This window comes from Silurus aristotelis (genome assembly GCF_946808225.1).
Source record: "Silurus aristotelis genome assembly, chromosome: 3".
In the NCBI taxonomy this organism is placed as follows: Eukaryota; Metazoa; Chordata; class Actinopteri; order Siluriformes; family Siluridae; genus Silurus; species Silurus aristotelis.
This window is the reverse complement of record NC_139576.1, coordinates 22,125,158-22,141,791: the sequence shown is the minus strand read 5'-3', so window position 1 is coordinate 22,141,791 and position 16,634 is coordinate 22,125,158. Positions and strand designations below refer to the sequence as shown.

General features: G+C 35.9%; 1 protein-coding gene and 1 long non-coding RNA gene across 4 annotated transcripts in view; one reads left to right on the top strand and one right to left on the bottom strand.

The window, feature by feature from the left end:
• Positions 1-16,634, bottom strand: part of slc4a10b (solute carrier family 4 member 10b) — a 58,986-nt gene that overhangs the window by 4,851 nt on the left and 37,501 nt on the right. For 2 of the 3 annotated variants that reach the window (XM_083537989.1, XM_083537990.1), the window contains 19 exons: positions 13,247-13,335; positions 12,624-12,781; positions 11,477-11,564; positions 10,761-10,907; positions 10,204-10,298; positions 9,311-9,485; positions 8,866-8,999; positions 8,271-8,516; positions 7,942-8,047; positions 6,411-6,572; positions 5,473-5,586; positions 5,197-5,358; positions 2,680-2,931; positions 2,141-2,209; positions 1,825-1,998; positions 1,057-1,179; positions 752-816; positions 518-628; positions 99-114 (listed from right to left, as the gene is read on the bottom strand). In XM_083537989.1, the coding sequence (XP_083394115.1) occupies positions 532-628; positions 752-816; positions 1,057-1,179; positions 1,825-1,998; positions 2,141-2,209; positions 2,680-2,931; positions 5,197-5,358; positions 5,473-5,586; positions 6,411-6,572; positions 7,942-8,047; positions 8,271-8,516; positions 8,866-8,999; positions 9,311-9,485; positions 10,204-10,298; positions 10,761-10,907; positions 11,477-11,564; positions 12,624-12,781; positions 13,247-13,335 (2,456 nt within the window). In that variant the 3' untranslated portion in view covers positions 99-114; positions 518-531. Of the gene's footprint in view, positions 1-98; positions 115-517; positions 629-751; positions 817-1,056; positions 1,180-1,824; positions 1,999-2,140; positions 2,210-2,679; positions 2,932-5,196; positions 5,359-5,472; positions 5,587-6,410; positions 6,573-7,941; positions 8,048-8,270; positions 8,517-8,865; positions 9,000-9,310; positions 9,486-10,203; positions 10,299-10,760; positions 10,908-11,476; positions 11,565-12,623; positions 12,782-13,246; positions 13,336-15,290; positions 15,513-16,634 lie in introns of all 3 variants that reach the window. The other variant, XM_083537988.1, reaches the window with a different exon arrangement.
• Positions 13,414-15,061, top strand: LOC310724277. Its single transcript, XR_014533021.1, has 2 exons — positions 13,414-13,515; positions 13,619-15,061. It is a non-coding gene; the product is annotated as an uncharacterized lncRNA (long non-coding RNA).

The window sequence follows — 16,634 nt, the reverse complement described above, 5'->3', positions numbered from 1 at the left end:
GGAAGGTCAAGTTCTTCACAAACAAGTTCTTATTATGAAGGATATGATAAACTAGAAAAGAGCAGAAAATATCAGGTCATAGTGTGAGGTCAACTTACCTTAAGTGCTCAACATCTAGGAGAGTAAAAAAAACAGCTTAAGTTTTAGGATGATGCTGAAATATATTTACATTGCAAACATTCAATTAATACTTTTTTGAGAGGATCACAGTTTTCACCAGTTAAGTACTAATTTGATATTCATTGCCCAGATCTTTTTTTATTATTAATATTATTATTTAATTTTTTTTTTTATAAATAAGAGGTCTGGCACAACTGAGATAAATTTCAGATACGAAGAATAACAAGAATAAAAAGTGTGGCAATTTACTCAAACTGTATGTGTAATGTACAATTACAAACTGGTGGCACTGAAAGCCACAATTGAAAGCCACAATATGAAAATATCTGCAGTGCTTAAATGTGTACTTTACATAGAATTATCTAATAATAATAATAATAATAATAATAATTCAAACCTTTTGTGGTTGGTTCACTTTTTTGAGCCATCAGAGCTGACAGCATTCCAAGTGTTTCCAAATGAGGCTTTAGACATCTCATCTGTAATGTTCACAGACGATGGATCATCCCTAAAAAAAATCTAAATCAGTCATTTCACAAACAGCGCCAAAATCTGATGTCTGTAGTAGAAAAATATTATGCTATGGACTGCAGCTATTTTTGAACGATTCGTCAGTGAAATTGGCACACACTTGTAATGTCCTTCCAACGGCACTTGTACTACTCCCTCTTCTTCTGCCAAAATACTTTGCTCCTCCTGGCAGAATCAAATAGAGAGATAGAGAGAAAAAGAGAGAAAGAGAAAAAGCATGTGAGAGACACTTTTTTCTGCAGTAATGCCAGCAAGAACTTCATCCACCTTTTGATCCCCCATCCTTCATTTTCCTGATCTAATGCAGAACGCTAAAACCACTTCACACAGTAACTGTGTAAGAAACATAGCCAATCTTATACTGACATCAAATGAATTTGCAGTGTTTTTGCAACATACGCTTACCTCTTTTTTTGCATCCTCCATTTTCTTTTTCTTACTTTCTGGCATGAGGTCATCCAGCCAGCTCAACTCTCTTTTAGTAAAAAAAAAATCCAGTAGCTTCCGGATAAATACCAGAGCAAGAACCTGCCAACAGCACAACCAATACACACACACACACACACACACACACAAACACACACACACACACACACACACACACACACACACATAGGCATCATAGCTAGAACTTGCTGCTGGCAAAAAATCTTATAAATCCTTAAAGCTGGTACCTGCTGTACCAAATGTCTATAAATATCTAGAGCAAAAACTTGCTACTTCCTTTTTCAACACAAAAAGACTTGCTCAAAGCTGTAAAATATTTCATGTTGAAAAACGTGTTTCTATTGCAAATACAGATATAGATATAATAAGCAATCATATATTGGAATGGAGTGTAAGGAAAATCTTAATTACAGTATATGCTACAGTATATATAGTGCAATTCACTCATCACTGTATTGATACAGTACACTGTTCTGTTCTGCTACATTGCTCTGAGCCAGGCATATGATTAGCTTATTGAGCCGTAATGCCTTTCCTTATTCCTGATGTTACACTGGTTACATTGTTTACACTGAACTGCCACTTTAGGTCTGGTCTTGTATCAACAATGTTTACACTTTACTGCACTACCACATAATACTGTTTCTGTTTCTTCCTTTCTACATACTCTAATGCTTTGGAATCTATTTGTCCATCTCCTCATTAAAAAAAAAAAAAAAATGGTACCATCATAGGAAAGACGATGGCAGCACGGGATGTTTTAATAACCCAGAGAAGCACCAAGCAGCTGAGCTGGATGATGGTAAACAGGTGAACCTTCCGCAGAGGAACGTGCCTCAGGTAGATGAAGTCAGGCTGGTGCTTAGTTGGCATCCCAAACAGCTTCAGCCTGTCAAAAAACTTATTAAAGCAACATGTAAAAAATATTAGGATTATCATTATTATTATTATTCAATTTGTCTTGATTATAGACTGATAAAGGCATCATATTAAAGGTTGAAGTGCATTTAAATGCTTTTATTTGTTTGTATTTGCTTGTTACCTGTATTCCTCTCAGTGATGATGCTCCCATGTAGAGAAACACGCCATACAAAACAGGCATTGGAATAAACTGAAAAAAAAAAACAAATGGTAAATAAGCAAATTGCTGCTCTAATGCTGAAATAGTGAAATTCTCACTATATTAATAATTTTAAAAAACTTCCACCTTGCTGCCATTTTTTCATATCTCAAAGGCAGTGATAAGGTTAAAAAGATTTTACTTGCTTGGTGGAAGGTGTGGGAAAGTGAAAATCTTTTTCTGGCACAATTAGTCAACACCTTTTCTTAAGAAGCTGGTGGCCATGTGTTTTTTTCTAACTGTTGCAATCATTTAAGAAATATATAAACATATTTGGTATATCCCACATTTGAGCCGTAAGCATTATTAAACATTAAATATTATTCTGGACAGATTCAGCTTTATATATTAGAACTCTCACAAGCTTTTTAAGTGTTTTTTATAGAAATGCTCATTACACATCCTTTGCATGCATTACCAAAGTTATAGCATGAAACTGAATGATCAGTGCAGGAGCTGACCTTGAGAACGGAGGTCATAAAGACAGAGCATCCCATCAGGAGGAAAATCATAAGACCAGTAAACCGCTGTTCTCTGATGCCAAGAAACTTAGGCTGTTCTCCCGGGGCTGAGCTCTCAGACTCCAGCTTCAGGCTGTTAACATGTGAGATTGAAAGCACTGTAGCTGCTACAAACCAGGGCAGCCCCATCAGTGAGCACACACCTAGCATCACACCCACCACGAACAGATCCAGGTGGTACCCACAGCTTTTCTGTAGCCAACACAAAATTACCAATCAGAGCAACCAGAGAAAACAAACAACAACTACTACTATTATTGGTATTACTTATAGAAGTAATAAATGGATATACCGTATTTTTCGGACTATAAGCCGGTACTTTTTTCCCACGTTTTGAACCCCGCGGCTTAAACAACGAAGCGGCTAATTTATTAATTTTTCCCGGGTTTTTCCCGGTTTCACAAACTTTAAGCCAAAAAACTGAACCCCATAAAATTAGACAAATGAAATTTCCAAACGGAAACGAAAAAACGCACCTCACCTGTGTTCTAAGCTGCACGGCATCAGGAGAAAAAAAGTTTTTCTTAAACACACGACGATGCCAAAAGATAAACTCCCGAGAGAAATTGTTGTACAAGGAAGGAACAATGACTTTCTTGGTCGGCTACTGTTTAGATACAAGCTGTTGTAACGCGTTAAGTCTGGGTCATGGGAGAGCTCGCTAACTCCAGTTGCAACAGAAATCATAAAAGCACAGACAGGTTTCCAAAACTCGTGCTTTTTTATTATTCTTGGCAACAGCGTTACGGGTTAGTCAAAGAAACTTAGAAATGAGCATCAAAAAATAATAAGGACATATTCCTCGGTCTCCACACACGCAGTAATAGCGGAAAAATGCGGCGCCAGGCTGTTCCCAAAATACCGCTCTGCTCTTAAAGTAAGCGCAACATATTTCACCTGTTACACCGTGTAACAGACACTGTCTTTCGTTAAAGCCTGTGTAAAGTTCATTAGTTTCAATGTAGACTTATAGACAAGTGCAGCTTATTTATGTTTAAAATAAAAATCTTTGTCAAATTAAGTGGGTGCAGCTTATATATGGTGCGCTTTATAGTCCGGAATTATTATTATTATTATTAATAATAATGTAAATATTAGTGTTTCATTAACTTGTTTCAGTTTTATTGACTGTGTAACTCCATATATATGTTAATTTATATGTTTATTTTATTCCTGCAACTGAAAGACATCCCTACAGCATGATGCTGCCACCACCATGCTTCAATGTATCAATGGTATTGGCCAGGTGAGTATTGCTGCAAAGATGTTTGTTCTGAAAGGTTGTCCTCTCTCCACAGAGAAAATGCTGGAGCTTTTACAGCGTGACCATTGGGTTCTTGTTCACCTCCCTGACTAAGGCCCTTCTCTTCCGATCGCTCAGTTTGGCCGGGCGGCCCACCCTAAGAAAAGTCCTGGTGGTTCCAAATGTCTTCCATTTACGGATGACGAAGACCACTGTGCTTATTTGGAACTTCAATTCTCCTCTTCCCCAGATCTGTGCCACAATACAATCCTGTCTCCTAGGTCTACAGATAATTCCTTGGATTTCATTGCTTTTTTGTGCTCTGACATGATGCACTGTTAACTGTGGGACCGTATATAGACAGGTGTGTGCCTTTCCAAATCATATCCAAACAAATTAATTTACCACAGGTGGATTCCAATCAATTTGAAGAAACATCTCAAGGATGATCAGTGTAAACAGGATGCACCTGAGCTCAATTTTGTCATAGCAAAAGCTGTGAATACATGCGTATGCGTTTTTTTGTTTTTGTTTTTTGTTTTTATATACATTTTTTAAGATTTCATGCAAACTTCCTTCATGTTGTCATTATGGGGTATTATTTGTATAATTTTGAGGAAAATAATTAAATCCATTTTTTTCAGGTATTGTATATTGTAGTGTTATTATTATTATCATTATAATTAATTTACTTTTGCATTCAAACTCCATCCCATGCTATTAACCCATATTTCAGCTTTCTGGGATTACCAGGCTATAAGTCTTGATTGATCATAGTGAACTGGAATATATTTACCTATAAATCTTTTTTAAAACCTATTAATGTTTTATTCTGATTTCATTGCTGCTGTGAAAAAACCCCAAGAAACATCACAAAATCCAAAAACAGCATTTTGGATAAATCATCACAGAACTCCAAGGTGCACAGAGATGATTTCTAACTCCCAGATCTGTAGCATGCCCATAGGGAACAGAGCGGAGTGACAGTTTTCAGTTTAAGTAAAACAAAATCAAAACTGTTAAAAATGGACTCACAAGGTTTTCTGGCGACGGTATCGATATTCCAAAAGCCATATGGGATTAAACTGCTCAGTTGGTAATGCTACTGACTAGAAACCAATAATTTGCTAGTTCAAGATGTGCTCAAACTTATTCTTTGCATTTAAATTACACATGGATGCAATGCTGTAATAATTAAGTCAAATAATCAGTACCTTAAGTTTGTGTTCCTTTCTGTTAATGATGACTGCAGTGATCTGCTGGTCCATGAAAATAAGGATGGTACAAAGAAGGGCAGGGATCACTGATATGATGCAAGTCCACCAGGGGTTCGGCCCCAATGGGTTAATAAACCAACCTCGATCATCTCTTGTTGGCTAAATTGGGTCACAACATAGTCACTGTCATTACAACCACTTTATGCAAGATGCATTTCTATATTACTGGATTTAGATAACCATGTTAAGATGTCATTTTTAGGTGAGTCTCACCTTAAACTTGTTAGGGACCTGCAGTTTGGGGGAGGGGACACCTATAGCATAGTCGATCAGAACCATTGTCAGAATGGTAATGAACACAGCAAAATCACTGATGATTGATCTGACCTGAAGCAAACATAAATAAATAACATATTTCCTTTATTTTTATTTCCTTTATTTTTATTTCTTTCTTTATTTTTTTTTTTTTACAAATAAAAGATTATATATATATATATATATATATATATATATATATATATATATATATATATATATATATATATATATATATATATATATATTCTTTTATTTGCTTATTATACATATAAATAATATATAACAGTTTTTTTAGCAGATTACTAATAAAATAAATAATGACTTCAGACATTTGAAAATGCTAAATAAAATAAGACACTGGAAATTCTATCAGGCTCTGAAAAGTTTCTTTGTTGATTATTTTAAGTATTAATTGATAAAATCTAGTTTTAATTTGGAGTCGCTGTCATTTTCTTAATATTCCACTAGAGGGAACCAATGCACAAAAAACTTTCATAGTACAGCCTCTGTCACCACTCATATCTTTTAATTTTCCACACACACACACACACACACATGCACACACACACACACACTTTATTAAAATGGTGAATTCCATATACAATGTAAATATTTATAGAAGTAATTCTTAGTATGGCGAAGGTGTGTACACATGGTACAGGGATGTAGAATAGAACCACTAACCCTGAGAGGCTGTAATTAAGTGCTAGCTAAAATCAACACAACCATGCAATATGCTAGGCAATTCTCCTTATCATTATAAAGTATGCACGTCTCCTTCAAATAGAGAATTTACAAGCTGTAATAACAAAACTGAGCAACACACACACACACACACACACACACACACAAAAAAACCTGGCCGCACTAAGAATGTGTGGTTAGTGAAGTACCTTGGTAGGAAAGTATCGAGTGGTCTTGAACTCTTTAAGGAAAGCAGACATGGCCACAGTGGAGAAAAAGAGCACAACAGACCAGAAGAGTACATCAGGGCTGTAGGGACCATGAGGCCCACAGGCTGAGCCCACAAACATCCCCTTCTTCTCTATGCAGTCCTGTGCAATATAACAAAGAATTTCTATTTAAAAAATCTATAAAATAAATAATAGATACAACCGAATGACTCTTAAATTCACTTTAAAGATGTTGTAATAGTTATTAGTTATCACATTTTTATATATTACTTAACTTTCGAAGTTAATTTGAATCCAGTATATTTTACATTAACTTGATTTAGTAAACCTAACAGGGCATTGCATAATTTGTGCAAATCAATCGTAGCAATTTCAAGGCATTTCATTAACTCATTCCAAATAAAGACTTGGTTGGTAATAGATTTAAAGGGCAAAAATAAAACTATTGATTTCTTAGAAGAACCGTAATATACAAATAAGTTTTACTAATGTGTATTATTATTATTATTAAGATAAACATTTGTGCATATAGGCTTATAAAGCACTTAAATCTGCTTTGATGCATAAACACTCTCTCTCTCTCTCTCTCTCTCTCTCTCTCTCTCTCTCTCTCTCTCTCTCTCTCTCTCTCTCTCTCCCTCCCTGTTTCGCTTTATTTCTATCTCTATCTTACACAACATAGATGTAGCATAGTATTTTGTTGTCATTAATAATCCTCTCGTCCAGTCTAAAGCAGAGGTAAACGTTTTGCTTTTAGTTGTGCGGCATGGCTAATCCGATATAATCCAAGCCACATGTCCTTAATCTCTGTTTGCATCTGACAGAAAGTGTCATTTACACAAGAGACAAATTTTTGTGATTGTGTTTTTTATGTACAGTTTGGTTCAAGATTTTTTAATAAAAAACTGAAAATTAAGAGAAAGTCTTATTTTGAAAGAATAAAGACACATTTTTGTATTATATTTAAATGTTAGTAAATTAGTGATTTTGACCACGTTAACTCCTTCATATAAAAAGTGAAAGGATCATGTGATCCAAATGATTCTTTTATAGAATTATGTATCAGATTTTCCACAAATTTGTTGAGTCTGTGAGAGTTCAAATGCACTTTGTCGTTAATGTAAAAACCACATACTAAAAAACTCTGAAATTCATGATTTCCAATATTCTACTTTCTACTTTTGTTGCTTAAAATATGATTTGTTATGGAATTTACAAAAAAAAACAAATACTATACAGAAGTAGTATTTCTATTGAACCTGCATATTTTAGACCCCATTGAATATCTGAATAACTGACTGAATTTCCTGACTTTGACACTTATTCAGTTTTTAAAAAAAAATAATAATAATAAATGAAATGGCACATCACACAAAAATCCCTAAAGGTCTTTTATTGTTTGTTTTTTTAAGTTTTAAAGAGAGTCAATCGTTAAAGGTTTTACCTTCAATCAATTAATGTGATGAGTATAATAAAATAACAGGTCTAGGTTTAACCTGCTGATATTCACCTGCACTTCCAGAGCTTCCCAGTAGATCTCTGATGCTGTGATGTTGTTCTGCTCCCAATAATTCAGGGTGGCATTGTTGGGGTTCACAGGCTCTATACAGGCACAACTGCAGAAAATAACATGCTTTATATTTATTTTCATATATATATATATATATATATATATATATATATATATATATATATATATATATATATATATATATATATATATATATACAGAGAGAGAGAGAGAGAGAGAGAGAGAGAGAGAGAGAGAGCAATAAATATAGAAATGTGTTTGTGTGTGTGTTTGTGTATTAGTGTGTTTTTAAGAATGTGTGCCCTCACGAATAGGTGGTGAGTTTTTCCAGGTTGTTGTTCATGTTAAAAGGGTGTGTCTCGCCAAGATGGATCAGCTTCTCCAGAGCCTCATAGATAAAAATTATGCAAATGAGAGAAGCAAACGCTTCCTCTGTAAAACGAGTGATGTAACAAACAAGTGAGCTGGCATCAGTAGCCACCAGCAGAAGACAGAGGAAAGCGGTCCAAAGGCCAATGCATGTCCTCAGAGACAGATAGGACAACCCATACTCTCTGAAATAAAGCAAGAGAATAAGGTATAAGGTAAGTGAGAATTATGAGTTGACATTTAAGGTTTTGCTCTCAAAAACACTTTTGTTCTGTTCTGTTATTCAGTAATATATTTTAGATTCTAACCTGTGTACATTCTAATAGCCATTCAAACCGTTTTACTAGCACTGGAGGCAACAGTCAGGTAGGTCCTTTATAAATATAGATGACTCCGAAGGCACTTTATTTACATTAGAGATTGGCATACACAAATCTCAAGCAATGGCATACACATTTACAGTATGTAAATATGAAGGAAAATGACATTTCTGTAAGATATGTTTAATTCTATGAATAATAAACGCAGCCTCACTTGCAAAATTTATATAATATCTTCTCAAAAACCAACACAGGACCAGTGCTGCCAAGGATAGTGAGAGGCTGGCCTGCAAACAGGGAGTACGCAATCCCAGTCATCGATGCACCAAACAGAGATTCGATAGCACTCTAAACACACACATAAAATTTGAAATTAATAAATAAAATTATTTGTATACCTGGATGACTTAATATGATGCATGCCTTAGTATAATGAGTGTATGTGCTTGACTGAATTAAATAAAAATATTTAAACCATAGTTCTGAGGGGTTTTATATAGCCTAGTGAATGCATTTAACATAATGTGAAGCATTGTTAAGATTTTAATATCATAGTTTTAGACATTCTGGGGAACTCTGGTGTCTTATGGAGTCTAAATAAACGTACCGTCATATAAATATTTAGTTCTGAAATCATTATTAGTCATGTGTTTTCTTACAATGCGTCCTTCAGTGGCCTCCCCCAGCAGTCCGCCGAAGGTGATGACAGGAGACATGCAAGCACAGTACAGGAAGAGGAAAGAAGCCACACATTGCAGGCTGATGGCATCAGTGTAGTCTGATAGGTAATGTGGTGCTTTGCGCTTTATATCCAGAAAAAGCCCACCAAACAGCCTAGAGTTCACAGGACATTGAGAGTCTTTATCATTTAAGCAAAAGTCAATTTAAATTATAAAACTTTAAAATGAAAATATATGGATTTACAGTGCACATTTAATTATACATCATCCTGACAATGATGACTATAAGTAAATGGTTTCTTCATGAATATACAGGCTACCCAGCTTACCATCTGAAGTGATTTGAGAATTTTTTATTAGCATGAAAATATCAAATAATAATTTTCAGTCATAATTTTAAGACATATAAAGAGTTTGCACGTGGCTTGCTCTTCTGTATTCGGTCAAGTTAAAGCTATTCTTAATGAGGTTTCATTTAGCATGCGATTGTTGCAAGAGAATCGGAAAAAAAGAGAGCGAATTGAGAACAGAAGGGGGCTGTTGTGATGAGAAGAGAGAAAGTTGAGGCGAGTTGTGAAAACTGTCACTCATGGGGGGAGTCTCTGTGACCAAATGTCAGCTGTGGCATCCGTCCATTTCATTTCAAAGTTGTGAAAATTGATTTCAGTGCCATGGCATTTGTTTATATACAGTAAACAGCCCATAGGCTACGATGTTTAAGGTCTTCATTTCTCTCTTACGTATGCTTTGACCTTCCCAACCTCACTCAAATGCACAGTCACTAGCTTAACACACATACTTTGGCTTACTCACACACTGACTTATGAACATAAGTACACGCACACACACACATACACACTGTCCATACCCACCTCCCGGTGTGATGTAGCTCAGGGCCTCCATGCCCCCCATGTTCCTCAGTCTCTGCCAGCTCTCCATTGGGGACAGCAGGGATTTTTCTCTTCTCCTGTTTATCACACACACACACACACACACACACACACACACACACACACACACACACACACACACACACACACACACACATATACAGAAAGAGCACTCATGTCAGAGTCATCTATTCTGGATCAGAATATTTTTGTGTCCAGCAGAGTACCTAATAAAAAAAGACAATGCTAATTATGCCATAGTGACAGAAAACATGTACCCCTGTGTACATATCAAATATCAACTATAATTATTCAGCAACTTAAAGAGAAAAATTATGTTTTGGGCAATCTCAATCATTCAGACCTACTTAAATTCACCTTAGATTGTTCCCTACAGATAGGGGAGGAGTCATCTTGAAAGAGGCCCCATCGGGAAATATTACATCAGAGGATAATTTCCCATCCATACTTATACAATCTATTAAAATCAAACCAAGATAAACTTAATTATATATATATCTGTAACCACACATATTTACCTGAGAAGGGACGTTTTTTGGTGGTTCAATTCTGATAGATGGGTCCCATTCACCAGGGGGTAGAACTGTTACTTGATCAAGAAACTCATCGATTCCAGCCACGAGATCATTGCGGTCCTTAGCTTTGTATGCAACATCATGGAACACCTAGGACGTCACAGTGCTTCGTTCAGTTACAAGCACTTTCCATAAAGAAATCAAAACTGTCGCTATGAGTACACATTTACATAACTCTCAACAGTAGCAAAAAGGAAAAAAAAAGAAAACAGCTAGTACAACTCAAATCAAAAAGGGTACATATTAGCATTTATTTTTACTGTAACATGATTACAATGTTGCCATAGCAACAGGGTAACTGGCTGCTAGACTAAAAAGTGAAATTCTAGCTAATGAGCAAGCGTTTGCATGTCATTATGTGCATTCAGAAATGTGCCTCAGCGCCTTGAGGAAGGAGTGAGAGAATCAGCAGAAGTGTGAAAGGCCTCAGACTCCCTCAATTCTCTCCAGTCTTAGAAAAAATATATTCTGTCACAACTGATGCATTGCTCCTAAAATGCTTCTAACGCATTTGTGAAATGGGACCGTCGAGCCAAAACGCACTTACAGATTTCATGTGTGATGTGTGAAAAACAAATAAGTGTTTTGTTAAAAAAAAAACATTTCTTTTCTATGCTGAATCAAGTTATTTATGTTTTTTAAATGAGCAGTTTTCACACCTCATCAGTCATCAGAGTTGCGATGGACCTGCCGATCTCATGATACTGTGGCCCTTTACCCAGCGGCCCGAGAAGAATGAAAAGAAACCTGCAAAAATAAATTATACAAGCAATCGCATAAATGATGTAATGCAAAATATTAACACGATTCCTTTCATTCATAGAGTTTCTAGCTTTGGTTTGAAGTCTCACATTAAATCCATATAATCTCATGTTTAATTTAGCTTTCAGTAAAAAGATGTACATGAAAAACAAACACAGCTAAACTGCAGTACTAACATTTTATTAAAATTATAATAATTTATAATTAATCATACAATTTAATAAACCATGATGTGGTCAGTTGCAGCAACAAACACCCCGAATGTTTCTACGCCTTCTCTTTGTAACATTCCAAAATAATTCCAACCCTTGACTGTCTTGTATTGTCATTATAGCTATAATAACTTTCATCTCATGTCTGTTGAACTTTCTACACAAATTAAGTAATGATACCTCACCCTTTTAAGTACCCTTCTTGCTGTAATATATAGAATCACAACTTTTGTAATTCTGTCAAGAACTATTAACAACCATTTTTGAAATGAGGGGAAAAAATCCACATCACATATCTATGCAAATTCTTTGATGCCTAATGTGACAAACAAGGAACACAGATGAAGGACTTGTTTTAATCACATTTCAGTAGTGTCATTGTTAAACAGCTCCCACATTGTTGGCACCCTTGAAACAAGCATCTGGTGCAGGTCTCACTTTTTCTTCTCAACATCTGGAAAGAAACTCCAAATTTGCCTGACAGAGCTAAAGTATAATAAGACTAAATAAAAAAATAAAAAAATAAAAAAATAAATAAGCCCAACTTAGTATTCTCTACATGGCAAATTTACTCCTGTGTTAAACAGATATCATTAAACACTTCAACACACAAATATCAATTAAGACAACTAGCCTTTTTTTTTTTTTTTTAGCAATGGTAACTCAACCACAATTACAATGGCTTTGCCATTACAACTTCAAGAGAAACAAAGCAAGGTATTTAAAATATTTACCTGTAAGGGAGCGTTAGAGTTATGTAAATTACAGCTAATTTGCAGTTAGTGATCAGTGTCCTACAGTTTATATATTAGAGTTTAAGTATATCAATCACCTGGTGGTTATAGGAACTTCAGCCAGGCCATTGAGAAGGACCGCAGGTGAGAGACGTACAAAGGCCACTACAGGTTTCTCCAAGAACTCCAGCTCCCCTACTAGGATATTTGATGCCTCAGCTCCAGCAGGAATCTTCTTCATAAAGTGCAGGTCTATCTACAGACACAGCATGGTCACAACATAAGCACAACCTATGCACATATATATTCGGAGGAATTAAAAAAATTGAAGATATATTAGTACTACTGTACTTCAGGAAAAGTCTGCAAGTGTGAGTCAATATAATAGCTGTGAAATAACTGACAATTTAATATTCATATTTGAATTTCAAATTTTTTTGCTAAGCTTTTATTAGCGGTATTAAAATGTTTTAATAAGTAGTAAAACAAGCATATTTTCTTAATGTAAAAATTACCCCTTCAAAAATAAAAAATCTTTTACTTGGAATTATAATAATTTAATAAAAATAAATATAATTATTATAATTCCAAGGGAGTGCAAAGTGTATTATTATATAAAATGAGGCAGTTAGCTGTGACATGATCAGTGTAAACTTTGAAAAAGTTTGATTTATGAAGCTGGGACATTTAGTGCCATGGTGCCCCAAAATCCTACTCTTACCTTACTAAAATCCACACTACTGCAATCTCTTGTGATCTCTGGCTTGAGGTCATGTGCACTAGGCTGGGTCTGAGGAAGGATCATCTGGCCTGTGCACACAATCGCAGATAGCACTGGTCACACACACTGGCCTTGCTTTTTCACATTCAAAATATCAACAGCTGAAGCAATTGATCAGTACTTTGCCAGGGCTGATCAGCCAGAGCAGAGAACCTCCCAGCATCTCAGCATTACAGTCAAGAACTATAGTAATGCATAAATATGCATCTGTCCAAAGAAGAGAGAGAGAGAGAGAGAGAGAGAGAGAGAGAGAGAGAGAGAGAGAGAGAGAGAGAGAGAGAGAGAGAGAGAGAGAGAGAGAGAGAGAGAGAGAGAAAGAGAGAGAGACAGAGACAGAGACAGAGAATAGATATGCCATGTACTGATGCTTTGCTGAGGTGTATTAAGCATTAGCAGGATTTGCTGATTTGAATACATATAGAAGGAGATAATGAATAGTAATGTATGAAAATGACAGTCAGAATGACATAATGGAGTACATTGTTTCATCTTTTTAACTGCCACCACCTTATTTAAATAGAAATATTGAATAAACCACAGTGTGAGCAGAAAGAAAGAAATGAAAATTTAGTTGATGCACAGTAACTGCAGCAGAAATAATGAGACAAATATCTCTTATTCCTTTCTGAATCACAGCTTTAGCATTGTAGCCTGAAAGCAACTACAGCTACTATCTGCTTTTCATAAAGTAGCACCAAACTCATTAAAGTGTAGTGAGAATAACTGTGTCCTGCACTGCATGAGTAGATTTCTTTTATATTAGTCATGCTCCCAGGGTTTAGGGATGTTGTTCTGTGTGACTTTTTGCTAAAACATTATAAATAAATTAGCTTACTAATGTTTACAATGATTTCACAGTCAAGAACAGGGCAAATAAACAAAAAACTGATCAGCTGAAGAGGTTTGGTGCTCTTCATGGCTTTGCTTTTTTGGGGGAAAGCTAGCAACTTCCTAAACACAAGCCTTTAAAAGGTGGCAAAAGAGTAATGCATGATTTGTGGATAGTTTTTTTTTTTTTTCTCTGCTACCAGTCTAGCACGGAATATTGCAAATTTGCATTCTGGGTTTTTTTGGGTTTTTTTTTTTTAAGATATTAAAGGAGTAGGTGTTGTCATGTTAATCAAAACTTATAGAAAGATTATATAAAATGTTCACAATTAAATATGAAATAAAAATAACAGATGGAGGTAATGTCAAGAAGATGTAATCAAAACATAATTAAAATGTATTACACTTTTTTTCTCTAATTGTGCTAACAAAAAATTAATTAAATAATAGAGATTTTTAAAAAAACATTAGAAGCAATACATTTCTTAATAAGAACTTTCAGAAAATTAATGCAATAAACTTAAATGTGGTAAACAGTGCTCCAAGCAGCAATAAAGAATAAAACTATGATTTTACTTCACTAGTGAATTATTCTTGGTTGATATTTACATGATTTGATTGCAAATAGTTCTGTTTTGATCAACATTAGATAAAAGAGTTAATAAAAATTTTTTTGTCTTTAACAATATAGAAATGATGCATGACCTATGTTTTGTCTTACTGTTAACTCTATTCTGTCCATTCATAGAAAGCATAATAGCTTCAATAACATCAGAATAGAATGGTCTGTTGAATCATCTTGTTGTCGTTTTTCTTCAACATGAGGCTGATTTTCTTGATAAAGCCAAGTGAGGCATTCGATCCACATTAGATGCTTTCTGTTCAGAAAAGGAGTTGGTCTGTTCTTCTTGAAGCCTGATCAAAATTCATACAGTGTTTTAATTTCCAAAAAGCCTATGCAATTTACAGCCAACGGGCTTTACATTTAATGCCATATTTACCTTCCTTTTGCTTGTTTTCTCCTTCCAACAGCATGACAAGCATATAAGCTTCCATCTAAAATGGCAGCATATATTTAGCTGCTTATTAAAAATAACCACATTTTCTAGATTTGTTTTAGGAAGCGCTAGAAAAGAAAGTCTAAGGTTTAAGTTGCCTGGGTCCAGGTCAATGTGTGCCTGTTGTGAGGATTGTAGTGAGATGTGTGTGTGGGCTTGGTCGGTGGAGGTGAAGTTGGACGATTTGGGGAGTGGAGACGAGATGGAGACACTGGAAGTGAAGCATTGAGGCCAGCAGGAAGACACCTGCCTGTACCTCCCATCAGAGTTAAATGAACCCCAAAGAGAAGACTTAAGCGCTGAACAGAAAGATGAGCCACCTGTCATACACACACACACACAAACACACACATACATACAAACACACAGACACATATTAAGAGAAAAGTGGAGGAAGGGACACTGAATGGAGAACTAAGAATACTAAACAGAGAGGAATAGCAGCAAACACAAACAATATTAATGCTTAAGTATTATCATAATTCCTGGCCTCTGTTTTAACATATTTCATCCCAATAAATAGCATTAATGGTAATACTTGAAAGAGGGAGCTTAAGACAATCCTCCCAAAATAAAAAAATAAAAAATGTTTTTGACTAAGTTTAACCCTTACTACAAAATGGGAAAAAAAAGAAAGAATAGAAAGAATAGAAATAATAGAGCTGAACAATATGTTAGAGCCCCCTAGTTCCCTTTTCAGAAACTTTCAAGTTTCCACGCTCTGAATCAGGTGTGTGATCTGTCCAACGGATAGAGAGACGCGAGGCTTGACGTCACAACCAGGAAGCTATAAAAGCAGGTGCCGTGGAGACGGTGCTAGCTTCTGTTTGTTCAGGATGCGCTCTGTGTGTGTCTGTTTTGCCGAGTATTGGTATCCGGTAATATATAAAAAAAAAATGAAAGAAAGAAAGAAAAGTTATAAAGGCATCTTTTTTTCAGTCTTTCCTCCTTGCTCCCACTTTATCATGAGGGGGAATACACACAGCCTATGTGTGGCTTTGTCTGGGAGCTGAGCATGCTCGTTCGGCTCTTGGCATTGCGACCGTATGTCCATGCTCCGCTCCCGCTCCTCACGGTTCTGGCCTTGCTTTCTCTGAGGCAAAGCAGCGACAGAGGCCATGGGAGTTACAAATGCAGATCCAGTGCTCTCTCTCTCTCAAGGTTTGGCAAATTTCTTTCCCTTGTAAGGAGAGCACTGCGCTCCACCTCTTTTCCTCCAAGTAGGGGGAGGGGATGGACGTTAGTGATCCCGTGGAGGACACGCCCCTCCAGCCAGTCCTGTTTAAGGAGCTGCGGGTGGTAGTGACTCGTACTGTTGCCAAGCTGGATATCGCTTAGTCAGCTGATGAGCAGAAATTACGTCCCCTAAGCAAGCTGGACAAATATTTTCTGCAATATACGTCACTACCTCAATGCCGGGGTCTGCCTTTTTCCCAGACCTG